The following is a 19829-nucleotide window of genomic DNA, read 5'->3' as shown; positions in this document are numbered from 1 at the left end:
AAAGAACATGATGAAATTATGCGTTAATAGGTATACATAACAAAAAAGAAAAACAAACATAAGTTCTACAAGATTCCAACAACAACAGCGTTTAGATAAGTGACAGGAATGAAATTTTGTGTGGAGAGGAAAATGTTTTTATACATTAGTGAAATAACTATATATCACTTCACTTAATATGAAAACCACCTGTAAAATCTTCATCAAACTTCACAAGATCACTGCTGAGCCTAATCTCAATGAATCCATAAGGAGTTTAAGCACAAACTCCAGTGTATGGTGATATGAATTTTAGCACAGTAGAAATGAGGGTGCTCAAATATGTGCTTTAATATCAGAGTTTTAACATAAAGCTAACCGAGAACACGTGCACAGACAGCTGTGAATAGGACAGCTGGTCAAATTGAATACAGGAACATGCTTTCTATGCAAAATCTTAAGAAGTCCCTATTTTCCCCCTGCTCTAGGATCCAATCTGAAATCCTCATTACTAAAGCCCTGGGTATTTATGTAAATGTCTTTAAAGCGCAGTAACCGTTAGAGTCTCTAAGTCTCTCTGATCTTATATACCATTACCTATAAAATAAATTGCCCCTCCTCCTTTCAATTACCAAAGATTTGCAGAAACTAATTTCTCCAGAGGTGCCACTTCCTAATGAACACTGGTCACAGGTATTATGGCAGTCAGCTGGGATTAAACTTGCTTTTTAAGCAAATACACTTTGCAGCTGCAGGTAAGGGTACATATTGTACCAGCTGAAGCTTTACATTTCACTAATTGGCCTGAATATTTTAGTAGCTAATCTCAAACATCCTCTACTAAGCATCCTGTGTTCTTTTTTGTTTGTTAGCTCAAGCAGCATTTTGTAGTGTCTGAGCTGGCAGCGCTTTATACACTCTCTCATTACAATGTATTTTGAGCTATGATTCTCTCACAGAAAGTTCTTCATTATTATGCCCTCCTGCCTTAGAGCTGCTGTGCAATTCTCAGCAGTATGAACTCTTCTGTTATGCCATGTATTTCTATAGCATGAGGAGGAAAATAAAAAAAAAAAAGGGAAGAAGACAAAGCGTAGGCTTCCAAAATTAATAATCCAATGTACAGCCTATTTCTTATAATGAAAAGCCAGAGGCCATGATGTTTCAGTGGGGTAAGAGGAAATGAGGCTTGACAATACTTTCAGTATGTAAGATAGATTTATAATCATAGTAAAAAGTCATTATACTACAGAAACTGCTTTGGTGACCTGTGTATGTGTTATCAGTCAGTTTCTTTTCTGAGAAATGTACACATAAAGCTTTTCCCTAGCACCGAATTCCCTCTTGTAACCTGTTTCTCTAAGAAGGCCAAGGACTGAATAAGGGAGAAAACTTCGCTACTTATTCTCCAGCATCAGACTAATGGGTTATGTAGACCTGCAGGGCATGCATCACCCTCTCAACTTGCTGGCAGTCATTTCAAAACAAAGTGAACTGCATCTCTTTCCCTACCTGCACTTGGTCTATTTTTTAAGATAATATGGGATCAGAAATTTGCATTTTATGCCTTTTTGATAAAAATGCATTCAGTTCCAAAAAGTGTTCATGGCTATGTATTGTTTTTAATTGATTAAAGAGCTTCCTTTGGGCCTGAGCTGGAGGGCAAAACATGTTCATCCCAGAATTCTGAAACATTTGGTCTTCCAAAGCATAGCTGAAGTGCTACAGAAGTACTGTGAGAAATCCCATGCCACTTTCTGTGCTGTAGCAAATTGGCATATACAGAAACAACTAATATTTATAGGGATTTGCTATTGCAAAACACGAGTATTTCTCTGTAGAGCAGAGCATATCTTTGAAGTCAGCAGGCGCTGAAGGAACTCTGTATTTGGCACCACTGAACACTTGGCCTGTCAGCCTGGCACCTTCTGGAATCAAACAGACTTTAAGATGTATTCTGAAGGCACTGGTGATGATGAACATTCACTATGGCTATGTCCATAATTGTAAAAGAAACCTGATAAATAGATTTTGAAAACTCTTTTAAAGTTGGTATATGTACAATGAAATGTTTCAATTATAGACTAGTGATTGTACAAATATTACCTAGAGGAAAACATGATGGGTTTCTATTTGAGCTACGTGCTGGAGCTGAAAGTTTGCATGACAGAGTTTGAATGACATATTTTGCTTCTGATGTATAAAACTGACAGCTATTGAAATTCTTAGGGGATTGGAAGCATGCTCATTTGCTAAGACAGAAAATACTAGTTATTTTGATGAATGAACTGATGAATTTTTTTGGTCCTTTCTTTGCTGTGAAATTTTCTGCTGAGAATGCTTCCTCACATGATAGAAGGAAAGCAAAGACCATTCCTATTTTGCCATTAAAAGAGTACTTGCTAGTGATGCATGTTAAACAAGGTACTGCAGAACAGGAATGGCTTAATCCTATTAATCTTTCTAACCCTAGAAATAAACTCATTTATTGAGAAAAAAAAATAGCTTCTTCTGTAATCAGAGTGCAAAGTTAAATGTAGAATGTTTGAACATAAAATCTAATGCTTGAGAAGAAAGGCTGTCAGGTGGACATCAGTCAGGGATGGGGTTCAGACTGAGGAACTGTGGAAAAATACCTGAGAAATATATCAGCCCCCCTACAGCAGGGGAGTTGGAACTAGATGATCTTAAAAGACCCTTCCAGCCCAAACCATTCTATGATTCTATGTGACTGGGTACGTTTTGAGGCCAACCATCCACTCTATGAGCCTAAAATATATTTGCTGTTTATTTCAGAGCACCATCAAATATAATTTTTCTTTCTTTTAAGAGAAACAGGTTTGGCTGACCTTAAATACAATCAATTAATTAAAATCCAATTTAAAAAAAATGCACTACATTTTCCAGCTAACTTTTCTGGGGGGAAAAAACATGCATTTGTGCTAAGAACTTGACAGTATTATCTGTGAATATATACAAAGGAGAAAGAAGCTGCACAGATGGTCTAAAAACATGCATTTCTTAGTGCTGTTGGATTTAAATAATTTCTTTTTCTACTGACGACTAAGAAAGTTAAAAAAAAAAAAGTGTTCTATCTAAGCCATAGTATTAAATTGTAACTGTAAACAATAATTAAAAGAATTTTTGTGGCTCGCTAAATCCAGCATTTCATCAAGATATTCTGTTGTCAGTCATTTGGCTCCTCCAGTACTTTTTCCTGCTTTGACCTGCACAGGCATTAATATTGTTCAAGTAAATGGCAGAAAATAAGTCTTATATTTCACACACACTAGACAGTGAAGAATTAACTGTACTTATCAGTGATAAAGGTGACTGACAGATAAGGAAGAAAATATGATTGGAATTAACATTTTTTGGATTTTAATCTTTAAACCAAAATTAGGAGTGTTCCTGTATTTAACCAGATAGTGAAATTATGGCTCTCTTCAGGAGTGCAGGGATAACCCATTCAATTAATATAAATAAGTGAAATTTCACTGTTGGCTGAGTAAAGTTTTTTTTTTTTACTTACTTCTCTACTGTATTGCAAAAAGAAACCGCATTTTCATTACTCCCTTGATTTGCCTTAACCAGCTGGATAGACCAACCTGTAACCTAAAAACACAGAAAAGAAAATAAATGAAACAGATCTCGGTTATTTAGACAACATAAACAGAAGAAACATAAGGCTAAACTTGCATATTACAAAGCTTTGTACCTTATCATCCCCACCCTGACTCAGTGGAGCTCCAAATAAGCCCAAATAACACCATTTTGAATGCACTCTTAATGCTCTCAGAGATAAAATGGAAAGTCGCAAGTCATCCAATGCCCAGGGTTTAATGATTATTTTTCCTTCTTGCAGAAAATCAAAACTTCCAAAGCTTCAAAAAATCACCTAGTGTCAGAGCACTGGTGACTACACACACACAAAAAAGTATTCTTAATTTAAAAAAAAGAAGTTTATACTGAAGTGAATTTTAATTCTTATTTTCTCTTTCTGCCCTTTAAGGATTCCTTCAAAATCCATAAACTTTTCAGGTAACACCCCAAGAAAGATAACAGGAATGCAGTGTATCCAGTTTGAACATGAAAAATCCCCAGACACTTTCTCTGAAGTTTGTCTGAGCTGCTACTTTGGATCAAAGCACTCACTCCTCTGTTTGGTGTGGTACCCATCAGTCAGAATGCTACCTCCAGGAATGGTGTAATACTATTACACCTAAAAGCCCATTTTACAATTGTACATACAGACATATGGACTCAACGCTCAACAAAGACACCAAGTTTTAAATCCCTTCACAAGCAAAAGCAACTGAGGTGGAAGTATTTGTTAAAAAATTTATTTTCTCAATTTAAGAATAACTTATTAGTAAGCTGTATAAGATGAAATAAAATTATGTACAGGTATATAATTTAAAATCATTTCATATTTTTCTTTTCTTTTTTTTTTTTTTCTTCTTCTGGACAAAGAAGTGCAATGTGCCTGAAGACTTGCCGGCTGGGAAATTTTAATTGCAGTTTAAAAGATGGGATTTGTATAAATTAAAATACGAGAGATCTGATGGAGTTGATCAGTGAGGAAACCACAATGGCAATGGTTTGGAAGTTACAAACCCTTAATAAATCCTGCTAGTCTTAAGACTCATTGTATCTAATATTTTCACTAACCACAATATCACAAGCATTAGATGAACGTTAATGAAATTTAAAGATAATAAAAGGGCATCATTAATAGCAGAAAAAAATGGAATATCTGGTAGGAAAAACAATGGATAACCCTGAGGGTTGAAATAACAGAATGAAATTAAATTTAGCAATACAAATCAGTAGGCCGTCATGCTATTATATTAAGAAAGGTGCTGAACAGCTGCAGAAGTTTCTTCAGGTCACTGCAAACAGCAGCTCTGCCGCTTCACTTTTTTCCCTCCGTGACTAGTTTTCTACCTCAATGGGCATTACTAAAAATTTTTGGTAGAGGCTCAGTATTTAGATAATTTGGCAACCAGAATGGGCTCCCAACATCAACCAGTTATCAAAACTCAACCAAACCAAAACCTTGCAGATGAGCAGCCTGCAGAGCAACCAGGAGGAGAAGCAGCAGATGGACAAGAGCTCTTCAGAGGTAAGGATCCCCCCCCCAGTGTTATGTTGAAAAGGAGGGACAAGCTGAGACTACCCTGACAGGAGCAGTGGATGGAGACTCCAATGGGAGGGGAGGCTGAATATGTACTTATTCCAGAAGCACAAAACTTCCTTACTTTCTCAAAATTCTGCCATTACAGAGCAGGTATAGTGCCCTGGGAAAACTGCATGGAAGAAGAGAGCTAATAAATGGAAAGTGAAGAAAACTGGGTAACAGATGAGAAATGATGATATGGACAGGACACTGAATGGGGCTAAAGGCATAAAAAGCAAAACAGCAGCTGGGAACTGATGAAGGAGGAACATTTGGAACAGGTTGCCCCATGAGGTTGTGGATGCCTGCTCCCTAGAAGCATGCAAGGCCAGGCTGGATGGGGCTTTGGGCAACCTGGTCTAGAGGGAGGTGTCCCTGCCTATAGCAGGGGGCTTGGAACTAGATGATCTTAAAGGTCCCTTCCAACACAAACCATTCTAAGATTCCATGATCTTGGAATTAACCAAGGAGAGCACCATATCCAGGAAAGGCTGATCAGCCATGATAAGAGTGGTGTGGATCCCCAAGTTCATGGTTTGAAGGACGTGATTAACTATTAAAGGGTGGCAAAAAGGAGCTTGACCAAGCAGGGATCCTGACCCTCTCCTGCGGGAGACAGAAGTGAAAACAGGCTCTCTGAACTTTTGCTGGCAGCATTTCCGAGTGAAATCCTGGGCAGACTAGCAGTAGTCTGCACAGAGGGAATTAATGTAACATTGCTAACTGACTCAAACCTGTTCTGGAGGCAGATATCTATAAAGCAGACCTATAGTCCTGTATTGGGCTTATGAGGCAAGGTTTTGGTAGTGGGAAGCTGCAGGGGTGGCCTCTGTGAGCAGAGCCCAGCACTGCCCCATGTCAGACCACAGCCAGCTCCAGCTGCTCCAACAGGGACCTGCCGCTGTCATAGCTGAGCCATGAGCCACACCGGGTGTGCTCTGGGAGAGCAGAGTTAAGGAAGGGAAAAACTGCAACAGCAGCTGGGAGAGAGTGAGAAACTGAGAGAAACAGCACTGCAGGAGGGCAGGAGGTGCTCAAGGAGTGGAGCAGAAGCTCCCTGCAGCCCAGGAGTGGCTCTTGGAGGAGCAGGCTGTGCCCCTACAGCCTGTGGGTACCACACAGAACAAATCTCCTCGTGCAGCCACGGAGGAGCCTGCAGTACAGCAGAGCATGGGGCCTGAAGGAGCCGCAGCCCCTGGGTACCCCCACAGGAACTGACAGTGCGCTGTGAACAAGACAGAACTGGATATAAAAAGAACTGACAATAACAGGGATAAAGTAACAGAGTGCATCCTGGGAATCCTTTTCACATGATGCTGGTTGACTCACCTGAACTGTTCTTCCCAAATACAAATAATATTAGCGTATTCCTCATTTCTGAAGTCCCTAAGCTGAAATAATGACTGTACTTGTGGAAAGTGAGGATTGCTAGTTATTTTGAAAACTTTAGATCCTAAATATCTCAAATGAAGTCGAAAAGTCTACTGGATACTTTATAGGTTGTGTTTTAGCCTTCTTTCTAATATGGCTAAAATAAAATGACTTGTCACATGTTACAAAGATGGTTTCTACAGTGTTTTTGAATATCTGACTTGGTGGTGACAAGGCCACAGAAAATTAATGTTTGTTTTATTACATAGGACATATTTCAAATAGCATGCATTAAACAAAGCTTAGGGCCATACAATTGCATCCAAGAGCTGAGGATCGGACTGACAGTATAATTTCAGTAATGTGAATATTTCAGCTTGTGTGCTTATGACCTATCTCAGTGTTAAGCTCCATGTTTCAGCATCTTTTCCCTTTTCACTCTATCTATAGCCCTAGTTCTCAACTCCTACTACTCAAATGCATCATTCATATGTCCTGGACTTCACAAATCCCAACTGTGCGCATTCTTTCTTCTGCTGTGGTGTTCTACTTTGCCAGCCATTCTGACAGCCTTATTCAGCATCAGTGCTATTCTTCTGCCCTTGTAATCCTCTCAAATGATTCCAGCCCAGTAGCAATGATTTACCTCTTCCCAGTATTTTTTTGTCCCTTCTAAATTTTCTTTCACTTATTCTCCCTCTCTTATCATCTCAAGGCTCAGTTGCCAGTCCCTTGACTTGTCTCACCTTCTGTCTTGATATAGTTGCTTCTCCCTGAAGGAATTCCTTTGACCACACTGATTTTTCTGCTACAAATAAATTCTTTCCTTTCTCCCATTTCTTCCTCTTCTAGCTAAACTGCTCAGACACTTCCTTGACTTAATCAAATCCTCCCACACTTTCAGTTGTAGTTGCCCTTGACTCACTCTTCTGCTCTTCCCTCCTCTATAATTCTCTCCTCCTCCATCAGAAGCATTTGTGCCTCTTCTTATATGCCTGCTTCCTCTAGCATCTCTCCATCCCATAACACAATTTAATCTCCTTCTGCTTGTTTGAATACCAATGTTTTTTACTTTACTCCTGAGAAGTCTTGTTGTTCTTTTCATCAAGACATCAGTATGCTTTAGTTTTCCTATTGTTTGTTTGTTTTTTTAACTTACAAACAAATAAAACAATGAACAACAGCCTTTTGTCTCCTCTTGTTGTATTCATCACTGAACTTCCTAAATATGGTGTCCAGGATTAATCGTAGGAGTTCCTGTCCTCAGATTAATTTCCCTCCAAACACACTCCCCATCTGTCTGCATCTGCATATCTTTACTTCTGCAGTTTTCCCTATTCACAGACAGAGAAACAAGTCAATCAAATGTTTCTTTCCTGTTGCTTTATGATACTGTGATCACTCAGAGTTAAAAGCAGAAGGCGAACCTAAACTGTTTTTTAATATTCCTGGTGCTGGAGTATCCTGTAGGCTATTTGAGGTTTCCTGTAATGATTCAGAATCCTAACAAGGACTAGAGGAAAGGGAGGATTTATCATTTTCTTTTTCCTTCTTTATGTCAGAATTTTGAAAGAACAAAAATGAAGAGAGATACAACATCAGAGAGAGCCATGGGAATCCTAGAAGACATCATTATTAAAACAGCAAAGCCATAAACAGAGTTATGAACACCTGATAGAAGGAGGAAAAAAACCTATTTGCTTCAGAAAGGCAGCTAAAGGCTGAGTGTCACAGGGACGAGCTTCCACAGTCACAGCAGATGTATCTATTTTTAGAAGAGAATTATATACACTCACATAAACATATGCAGCACATGGTGAAGTCAGGACATGGTATATTTCATCTCAGAATAAGGATATATCAGTCAAATGAGACACAGACAATCTGGCTCAACAGAAAAAACACATTCATCATAATGCATTGTTGTTTTGAATCTCAGGTTACGTATCAGAGAAAACCAATTTGTTATCTATTTCAAACACACCTTATTCCATCTTTCTGTACTTACCCCTTTGTGGCAGTTTTATGAGCCAAATAATTATCATGGTGCTTTTTTGGTTACTGGTTATGTTCTGAACCACTAGTGAGTTCTAGACCATAATCTAGATTATCTTCTAATGTAAAATGGCAAATTTCCATTAGAGTCAATGAGGATATTTCATTTTATACTAGGTGTAAAACTCATTACTTTCAAATGAAATATATATATATGCATGTATTCAATAATTAGATTGAAGAAATGTGTTGACACTAATTATAAATTGAGTAAAACACGTAGAAGGTAGGACACAGACTATGCCAGTATAAAATTCTGATCAGTCAGACAGGGTAGGCATCTTCCCTTCAGAATTTATTTTTTATGGTCTGCCGGGTTCTCTTCTGATATTAGAATCAAAGAAAGAGGATGCTTGAATGTTTTCATGCTGCATAAAAATCTCTTAACTAATCACGCACTGTTTGTTTGAGGGCATTCCTCCTGTAAACATAGAAAAACACTGTGGGAAATTCTGACTGCCAAGAAATCAAAAGTTACACAATTACTGGAAAATACACCTGACGCTTCCCTGCATCTCTATTTTAGGAAGTAGTTCAGACCAAATAAGAAGCAAGTAAGAAGTCTCATATTTGCCTTTGGCCAGCTGAATTGTAAGACACATGATAAAAACTCTCTACAGAACTAGAAGATTTTTCTTCCCCTAAAGTGTTTTCTTTTTCATCACGTCTTAAAATAAAGTGCTTCTAATCCATGTTGCATCAGTATGAGTGAATACACAAAGAGCAAGGACAAAGAGCATGGGCAATAAGGATCAAGAATTTAAACACTTAATATCAGAAAACATAAATACCTCCCTGTCATGTCCAGGGCTGCTGGGCCAAGTAGGTCCTATGCTGAATCTTCTGGAAATGTTGGTTAAACAGGCTTCTCCATTTCCACTTTCATCTCTCTCTTGTCCAAATGGATAGCTGTCCAGTAAAACAGGACATTGAGCATCTACGTTATCAAAACCTATCTGAAAGTTCCAGTAGGTGTTGCCTCTCTCCACATTTGAATTAAACACACTTGTGACTGGAGTTATACTGTTCCATCTGTAGATTTTTCTCTCTTGATTATATGGGTGGGAATCCACCAGAGAGAAGTTTCCGTCATCAGACAGTAAAGAAGACTTGAAACCTATCACTGGTGACACTGTGCCTTGTTGCCAGTGAGGAACAAAATTTTCAGAGTGAAGTTCACCACAAGCAACTGGAGGCTGACTGCAAAGCCGCTGTTCTGGCACATTCTGACTAAAGATATCTGACGTGAAAAAATGTTCTTCATGATGATGTAAGTGTGATGAACCATAAAAAAAAAATTCATTGTTGACTTCATCAACTATTTGTTCAAAGCCTAGATAGACCTTTCCATAAGAACCAGAATGGTATGCTGGGTAAGAAGCTTCATCTCCAGCATGTCCTTCACGAAATTCATCATCTGAGAAAGGCACCTTTCCAAAGTATGCCATTTCTGATTTTTCTCTTCGGTCTTATTAATCCTCAAGGAAGTCTTGCAATAATTTCAGAGTCAAAGAGTTCAGAACCGGAGCTACATAAAGCCACTGCAAGAAAGCACAGAATAAGAGTTAAACAAACAAAAATAATCTGGTATAATGAAAGCCATATTTTTGTCTACTTGGTTTAGATCTTTCTCCATGAGATGTAAAGATTTTCTTCATCTGGAGCTTGAATGTCTTTTGCCTTATTTCCAGTTGCCCTTAAAATTATTCTTATTTCCTGAATTCATGAATAATATCAAAAGGATGTCTAGAACAACTGATCTAAAATACTAATTCTGACAAACACTAAATAAAATGTTCACAATTTCCATTATTTTACACTTGTATAGCACACATAAGGCAGAAATCCAAAACAAGAAAGTAGCAAAGCTTCATATTAATGACAGTTCCGTTCATATACTCATTTTTTGCATCTCTAAAATTTCTTGATATTATATCATTTTTTATCCTACAGAGGATAAGCAAGTGAAAGAACAAGGATAAAATATAGAAGACTTGGATCTTCAGCTTGCATTAAAAACACTACAACAAAAAGCTTGTATGTGACATATAAAAATAAAAAGAATTAAAAATAAATTTCAGTCTTTTGTTTGATTATTTTTCAAAATCAATACATCTGAAAACCCTGAGGTTGTATCTTTGTTATTAAATTAATAGGACAGGACATAAGCTTCTGCAGTATTTCACCATCATTCAAACTTATTAGGAAACTTCCTCATCCAATTTTGGAATGAGACAAGTCGTTTGGATTGTGCCTATGGTTCAGGTTGGGAACATGCACTGGAGACTATTGTCATAAGGTAAAATACTTTTTTTTTTTAGGAAGTGTGTTTAATTCTAAAACTAAAATCTATTCTGTTCATTTTGGAATAGAATAAGGATTTGGCCTGTTGCATTTACTAGTATAGAAGTAGCCTAAAACACAAATGGCATGAAATAGTAATACCACCAAGTATGTGGTTGTACTGGCTACTTTATCACACAGAACAAATGGAAACATCTGATTTAATAATTCAATAAAAAATATATCACCCAGCAGAAAAAAAAACACTATTGAGATGAAAAATACACTCAATATTGTCAAAGCTTGACACCACAAATTGCTTTTCCAATATGTCCCCAAGATGTATACTATATTAGCTTAGATAATACTGCCTTACACTGAAAACCTATGCTACAACAGAAGGTATTCATCACAGTTTTGTTTATTTTTGTTTTATTTGAAGTCAAACTCTAGGTGACATAGACTTCTATCACCCACAGTCAGGAATGAGAAGAGAAATGAAAAGTTAAATAGGCTGAAATGACATCTCCACATTAGAGGCTGAATAACTCTTTTAAGCATTCAACTTAGTAATTCCATGTGCTGTGTAGATTGGTATGCTTTAACTGTGTTGAAGAAAAGAAAGAAAAAAAGAAAAGAAAGAAAAAGAGGAAAAAAAAATACTCATGAAGTTGCCAGGGAACTAAACTGATGCATACCACTCTGAATACCACCATGAACTTCAATTACCAGCTCAGTCCCTGCTCATTTCTCCCATAGTAAATCCTGAAGTACACTTGCAGATGAATAAAAGGAAGATAAGAAAGAAAAAGAAACATCCATTAAACCAACAGAGATAACTTCTTTTATTCTATTTTTTTATTGTTATAAAAATTGGAATGTTTCGGGAAAAATAAAAGACTGTAGAATCTCTCCTTCCAGCTCTACCTTCCTTATGTAAGTTTGGCTACTGGGAAGACTGAAATAGAGGCGCAGAAAATGCAATGCTTTTTAGTCCCTTTTAACAGTTTCTAAAATATTTTCTTTACTTTTCAAACCAATTCCATTTACAATGATACATTAATAGCTAATAGCTAACCCTGCTTCTTATACCACTACAGATTTTGTGAGTAGCATCCCATGTTTTTCAGACAGATAAAGAGATGCACATCTCACCTCCATCTATCTGTATGCAACTGCACTCTCCATACTGCAGAGAAGTATTGCTTCCCTACCTGTCATTAAAAGTAGGCCAGTTAGATACAGTGCCAAAGGCTGGAAAGAGCGTGATTTGTATAATCTGTTCCCACGTTCTTCTCACTGGGCTGAGGGTTCCACATGAGAAATGAGACTCTGCACAACGCACAGCAAGGAGAGCAGACCCACACCGTACTGTGTAGCACCACGTCTCTTTTACATTGGCACATGCTTAAAGTGAACTATTTAGACTGGAAACTCAGCATGTCATGCTGTAAATCTCGGTGTTTTAAGTCTCACCTGCTCAGTTATCACGGCTGGGCTCTGTACTTAGACCAACTCCTGATCCTTTTCAAAGCAACACCCATGTTCAGGGAAGGGCTTGGCTGTTTGCCAGCCACTATAACTGCGTCTGAATTATGTGAAGTGCACTGACAATGGTGAATTTTCAGAAATCACTTACAAAATGAAAGTGTCTAATGCAAGTTCTTTTAAAAAAAAGGTTATATTTTAGGGCTTGTTCTCTTTGCTTCATGGTTTCTGAAATCTCATTTTGGAGAGTTTCGCAATTTTTCTGTGCAATATGCGCATAGACTTCCTTTTCCTTTGAAATGACAAGCCATATTTTCACATAATTGCATGCTTCTGCCATCTGGGGCTTTAAGGGTAAATCCCAACGAATACTGTAAAATACTCACTACAAACCAAGGGAGCAGATAGCGTAACACAATGCTCACAACATTGTTGCTGCCATCCTACCATACAGAAATACATCCCTTACTTCCACATGCACATGCAATCTAGCATAAAAGCTTTGAGCGCTGCAGGCTCCATTTTCTCTTCTTTTTCCGCAACCCAGAAGGGCAATACCGGTCCAGTTGCTAAGCAGTAAGAAAATATGTTGCAACCTCTTACCTGAAACACACAATGTATTAGAAGAATATACAGCCTCCTATTTCTTCCTGCTCACAGACACTTTCAGATGACCTGTGTGCTTTCAGCACCAAGGGGGTGTAACTTTTCAGAAGTTTCCCTTCCCGTTTAACCGGTTTACTGAGGTAATGATTCTTTCCCATGGCTTCCTTCAGGGAAATTTTGAACAGCAGTAACAATAAAAGGTAACACCTTATCTGTTGTTTCTCTCATTATTTAAGAACCATACTTCTTTTTTTTTTCTTCATTAAACATGGTGGTAGATGATCTCATGCTTACACTGCATGTATCAAACACGCTTAAAATAAAGACAACTTCTCTGTGGGAAGAGCTGCAATTACACCAGTATTCAGAACTTTTACTCGACTCCATCTACATGAAGCTTCTTTCTGCCACTGGTGGTGGGAACTCGGAAAGGAACTCTTTGCTCACAGGGGAAATGGAAGATCAAAGAGTTCCTTTCAGAGTCCTCTGCCTTTGGCTCCTCAGTCTGTAGAGTTGGGGCAGTCTAAAGGGGGAAGCACCTTCCTTACACTGCGATATTTTTCAAAGATCGATGAAGCCTTTGCACCTTTGAAAAGGGCCTGAAGAACTGGAATAAATACAACACCAGTCACAAACTTATTCCTAGACCTCAAAGTGGCTAGGCCTCTCCCATAAAAGGGAGCAGCAGAGGAAGCTCCGGACACAACATGGAGGGAAATCCCTCTGGGCCCATCTGCCTCCAGGCTTCATACCATCACATAAAAAGGTATAAATTGTGCCACCGAGGTGGCTATTCAGAACTCACCCAAAATCCCAAGCCTAGTCTACTCCGAGGTTATTAAAAGCAGGAAAATATCCTCAAAGAAGGTGAGGCAGTCAGTATAAACAAAACTATTCCAGCTATAAAAGGCTGTACAGTAAGACCAAACAGAATAGGATAAAGCATTTAAAGTTAATAATTAATTAGAGATATCTTATATCTGATAAACTGAGTGAATAATAACTTGATAAAGCATTACTGGGAAAACTCGGCACTTCAAAGTACCACAAAAGCTGTCAGTGGTGTCATTGCGATTTAAAAGCAGTTCGTCAAGGACAAAAGTTATTTCAGTTGGTGAAAGGTGATGCTTTTCTTCTCATATATTCTCCAACCCTTAAAAAATGCCAGCTTGCCCACAGACTATTTGATGGCATTTAAACTGCACTGTAGACATTAACAGCGATTACTGTTAAGTGATGCTGAAGAGGATCACACCAATTTTAGGAGCTGCCATTTCTTAATATATGGCAGCATGACTGAGTGATATTGCTTCATCTCACAGAGAATGGATGTCCTAAAAGGAGGAGGATAGAGAAAACAGGAAATATGCACAGGAAGAGCTCATGTTCCCAAGCAAACACAGAAAGCTATACGTGTAACATGAACTGAGCTGGGACATGTCCTCCTCTCCCTACAGTGATTTCCATGAGAAAGTTATGAAGATTTTTCTTGGGAAACCCTGAACATTTTCACAATTATTTACTTTCGGTTTCTCAACAAAGTAATAGGTGGGAAACTGCTGAGTCACTTTCTGCTCTAATTTCCTCCTAGAACTAAGGAGAATCATCTCCTCCCCTTTTGCTGGCATGTGGGAAAATCTAAGAAGAAAAGTGGAGACTCACTGGGATGCTGCCTTCTGTTCTGTTAGACACTCTTGCTGCTCCACCAACTGGCAGGAGCCTACACCTCACTAAAATTAAATCGTGTGTTTTATTTAGCCATGCATGAGCTTACATGTATGACTTTGGTCTGATATAAAGCTGCAGGTAAAGAGCTGCCAAAGTAGTTGCTCTTACACACCTCAAGATGTACAGCATCGTCAGCAGGTCATTGCTTTAAGTCTTGCTTCACACAGTTTGGAGCTTTCCCAAACCACACCCTGCCATTTGAAACCTTGAGGCTTTGCATATAGCAGGCTTGTAAAGGGAATGAAGCAAAGTGTTTCAGCAGTCTGTGGGACCAGAAGCATGGCTAAACACCCAGCCAGGGAGGAGACTGCTCCATTTCCTAACCGATCCAAGCGCCCTTGTTGTTATTCTCCAGTGCCACCTACTGTCATTTTCCCAGAACTGTGGAGCAAGGAACAGAGATCATCGTGTCAGGCACAGCGACAATTAAGCTTTATGTCTGGCTGCAGGGAATGTCATCATGTCTGTCATTGTCACTGACAAATATGGCCCCTGTCGGAACGCTGCCCATTATGAGGAAGACTCATGGTTGTTGAGCTGCTGCCTGCAGATGATACGATGCTATTTCTCTTAGATCAGTTCTCCTGCTGCAACCGAGGTGATGGCAATGGATCAGCAAAACTGCATAGGGTTTTTCCATATGTTGGTGACAACAAAAAAAGTGACCAATGTCAAGATTTTATTTTGTTTAAGCAGCCGAGGAAAAAGAATTCTGGTAACAAAAAGATGTGGTTAAGATTTCATTTGCTGTACTACCTGCCCTTACTTCTCTCTCACTTCCAAGGTTCATGCAGTGTGTACTATATGTCACCTGTTTAGTTAAACCCAGCAGAGTAGATGCTACTGGGCAAGAAGAAAAAAATGTGTGAAAAAACATGACAGTGGTTGAATCATTATAATGTGACTCATCTATCAAGAAGATTTATGTTGTAAAGGGCAAAAAGGACTTGCCAATTCTGAAAACACTCCTCATCCTCTATTTATTCACATAGAATAAGTCAAGGAAACTGACAGAGTAAGAGAGGTAAGAAAGCAAAGTTTCACTTTTCCACGAGAAAGAGAGAGATTATATTATATTTTACACAGAAAACATTTTGAAAAGCTCTTGCTGACTCCTACACATAATATACAATGTTACTAAGTTACAAACACACTGCCAACATTTGAAATACCCTGTTGCAAAAGACCTACCTCCCCAGTCTGCACACGTGGAACGCAAAACTAGCCATGACTAAATGTAAAGTATGGATTTTAATCTCTCTTTTCATATGAACATCTTTTGTGCTTTGATCCTGTAAAAGGAACAGCACCATTTTACCAGACTTGTTTCTGGGAGGAACAGTGACTCCAGCTTCAAAAATTAAATTGCTGAGAAAATTGAGTGCTGAAATGGAGATCAATCTCATCTCAGCTATCTTAGAGTACAGTTAAAATAAGACGTGCAGGCAAATTTTTATATATCTCTACATATATACATACACATAGTATGCAGATATCTACACATGTATGTACGCATGCATATATAAAAATATATGTAAGCGTATATATATTATATATGTGCTTATAACGATATATATTAGGCTTTTGTATTTGGATGTATACATATATAAAAGAGTCTAATAGACACTAAATAACCCAAGAAAGAAGCTTAAATGCTTCAAAGGAGAAGTGAAGCCATGAGTTTCAGGTGAGAGAGTCAAACTTCCCAAAGCTGAGTGCCTAAAGCCAAAGCCTTTTTTTCATACTGCGTTTAAAATTTTGCTTTGTGGTGTTTGCTTCCATTTCCCTTACCTTCTGTGATTTTTCCACTGCTATTCTTTTTGCCTTCCCAGTCCAGGGTGCCTGCTCAATGGCTTTCTGTTAAGCTCAGCTTTGTCATTCCAATGTACTCAACAAAGTTTGTTGACCTTCCAGAAATTGTTCATATCATACACTGTACAAATATAAAAACAGGGTCTTGTATATATGCTGTTAAAGCAAGCTCCCTACACTCTACAGCAGGCTTTTTTGTATGGAAAATTTAGTAAGCTGGTTCATCAACCTTTTCTAAGACTCCTTCCCATTGCATTTTACAGTGCATGGGCCTCTGGGAGATTTCTGGAGCAGAAGAGGGCAGAGAACAGCCCCAGTGCACAGAGCTCAGCCACTCTGGTGAACCTGAGCCAAGGTGACAGAGCCAGGGTGACTTTGATATTGTAGCCTGGCAGAATGACCCCTATGGCCTCAGGGAACAGTTAATATTATGATTGCCTTGAAGAGGACATAAATTAAATATGGCTTTAAATTCAGCTCATGAGATGCCAGGGGAATGTTTTTCACTGAGAAGGTGATGAGGTGCTGCCACAGACTGCCCAGAGAAGCTGTGGATGCCCCGTCCCTGGAGGTGTTCAAGGCCAGGTTGGCTGGGGCCCTGGGCAGCCTGATTTAGTGCCTGGCAACCCTGCCTGTGGCAGGGGGGTTGGAACTAGATGATATTTGAGGTTCCTTCCAACCCAAACCATTCAGTGATTCTATGAAAATAGGGAAGAGGAACTGATTATAAAGATCCACTTGTACCCCTTGCAGTCATGATGTCAAGAGTATCTTCAGGGCAACCAGTGAAATTATAAAACACAGTATTATAAACCAGCATACTCAAAGCTAGTATATACAGTAAACCTAGCATAACAGCTGGAAGTTATGTGCTCTATTGTCTTTTGACAAAGAAAATAAGTAATTGTTTAAACAAAAAACTACCAATATCCAAGGTCAAAACAATATCTTACATACATGATATTAACCTTGCCTCAATATGCATTTCTGAGAGGATGCTGTGCTTATCACAGAATCATAGAACCACAGAATGGTTGGGGTTGGAAGGGACCTTTGAGATCATCTAGTTTCAACACCCCTGCTATAGCCAGGGACACCTCCCACCAGATCAGGTTGCTCAAAGCCCCATCCAGCGTGGCACTGAATGCCTCCAGGGAGAGGGGCATCCACAACCTCGTTGGGCAACCTGTTCCAGTGTCTCACCACCCTCACAATAAAGAACTTCTTCCTAATATCTAGTCAGAATCTACCCTCTTCCAGTTTAAAGCCATTTCCTCATCCTGTCACTACATGCTCTCATAAAAAGTCTCTTCCCAGCTCTCCTGTAGGCCCCCTTCAGGTACTGGAAGGCCACTATAAGATCCCCCCAGAGACTTCTCTTCTCCAAGCTGAAGAGCCCCAACTGTCTCAGCCTGTCCTCATAGGGGAGGTGCTCCAGCCCTCTGCTCATCTTCGTGGCCCTCCTCTGGACCTGCTCCAACAACTCCCTGTACTTCTTGTGTTGGGGGCCCCAGAACTGGACGCAGTACTCCAGGTGGGGTCTCAAGACACCAAAGTAGAGGGGCAGAATCACCTCCCTTGACCTGCTGTCATGCTGCTCTTGATGCAACCCAGGATACGGTTGGCCTTCTCAGCTGCAAGTGCACATTGCCTGCTCATGTTGAGTCTTTCATCAACTGACACCCTCAAATCCTTCTCCTCAGGGCTGCTCTCAGGCCATTCTCCACCCAACCTGTATCTGTGCTTGAGACTGCCGTGACCCAGATGGAGGACCTTGCACTTGGCCTTGTTGAACTTCATGAGGTTGGCATGGGCCCACCTGTCAAACCTGTCCAGGTCCCTCTGGATGGCATCCCTTCTCTCTAGCGTGTCAACTGCACCACTCAGCTTGGTGTTGTCTGCAAAGTTGCTGAAGGTGCACTCAGTCCCACTGTCCATGTTGCCTACTGCAGTGGAATTGCCAGGTCACAGCCTGAACCAGTACGTGAGCACCTGAGTGCCCGGAGTGGGCGGGGGGAGCCTAGATCCACCCTTCCTTCCTCCCTCATCTCAGCGGCGCTCCTGCTCTTGGTTATGGGAGTGTGTATGCACTCAGAGCCTGTGTGCACGTTCCCCCTCCCCCCTTTCCTTCTTCCAGCACACCGGGTTCAAACCGGGGAAGGCTGTGCTCCTCAGCTCACCGTTTTACCCAAACTGTTGCTGGGAGGGGTGAGTTAATTCCTCTTTCTTTGATATCTTGTTCTGTAGTGCCTGGATCTCAAATAAAGGCTCTGTCATTGCCTTCGTTTGCTTCACACCTACAAAGATGTTAAATAGCACTGGTCCCAGCACAGATCCCTGAGGAATGCCAGTTGCCACTGGTCTCCACTTGGACACTGAGCCATTAACAGCAACTCTCTGAGTACAACCATCCAGCCAATTCCTTATCCAGTGAGTGGTCCATCCATCAAATCCATTTTTCTCCAATTTGGCAACCAGGATGTCATGCAGGACAGTGTCAAACACTTTGCACAAGTCGATGGTAGATTACATCAGTTGCTCTTCCTTTATCCACTGATGCTGGAACTCCATCATAAAAGGCAGCAAATTTGTCAGGCACAATTTTCCCCTGGTAAAGCCATGTTGGATACCACCAATCACCTCACCTTTATTTTCCATGTGCCTTAGTAGGGCCTTCAGGAAGACTGGCTCCTTGATCTTGCCAGGCACAGAGGTAAGACTGACTGGCCTGCAGTTCCCTGGATCTTTTTTTCTTTTCCTGAAAATGGGGGTTATGTTTCCCCTTTTCCGTCAGTGGAAACTTGACCAGACTGCCACGACCTTTCAAACATGATGGATAGTGGCTTGGCAACTTCATTCGTCTGGTCCCTCAGAAACCATGGATGGATCTCATCAGGTCCCATGGACTCGTGCATCTTCAGGTTCTTTAGATGGAACCTCATCTTCACTTACAGCAGGCAAATCTTCCTTCTCTTTGCCTTCTCCTTACCTTTGCCTTCTGCAGCTTGAGTGGTGTGGCTAGAGCCCTTGCCAGTGAAGACCGAGGCAAAGAAGTCATTGAGTACCTCAGTTTTCCCCATATCCCTTGTGACCAGGTCTCCAGTTTCCTTCTAGAGAGGGTCTACATCTCTCTGTTTGCAATAGTGCACAGATTACAGTACTACAGTATATATCATAAATAATGCAGTATTTCTGAATTTTCATTAGACTTCTTGCACATGGTTCTTGCATCTTTCTTTCTACTTTAATTTTACTTTCATAACTGTTCACAGTATGACTGAAATGCTTGCTTTGAAAAAAAAACCACAAACCAAACATATAGTTTTCA

General features: G+C 39.8%; 1 protein-coding gene across 6 annotated transcripts in view; it reads right to left on the bottom strand.

Annotated features, from left to right (window-relative positions):
• Window positions 1-19829, bottom strand: part of PIK3C2G (phosphatidylinositol-4-phosphate 3-kinase catalytic subunit type 2 gamma) — a 313307-nt gene that overhangs the window by 193414 nt on the left and 100064 nt on the right. For 5 of the 6 annotated variants that reach the window (XR_002436670.1, XM_021390880.1, XM_021390901.1 and 2 more), the window contains 2 exons: window positions 9376-10125; window positions 3512-3594 (listed from right to left, as the gene is read on the bottom strand). Coding sequence is in view for 5 of the 6 variants with exons in the window: in XM_021390880.1 (XP_021246555.1) it covers window positions 3512-3594; window positions 9376-10032 (740 nt within the window). In the remaining variant the exon portion in view is untranslated. Of the gene's footprint in view, window positions 1-3511; window positions 3595-9375; window positions 10126-12958; window positions 13068-19829 lie in introns of those variants that run through there. The other variant, XM_021390891.1, reaches the window with a different exon arrangement.

Source organism: Numida meleagris, chromosome 1, assembly GCF_002078875.1.
Source record: "Numida meleagris isolate 19003 breed g44 Domestic line chromosome 1, NumMel1.0, whole genome shotgun sequence".
In the NCBI taxonomy this organism is placed as follows: domain Eukaryota; kingdom Metazoa; phylum Chordata; class Aves; order Galliformes; family Numididae; genus Numida; species Numida meleagris.
The sequence above is the reverse complement of the archived record's forward strand: the minus strand, read 5'-3'. Positions and strand labels throughout refer to the sequence as shown.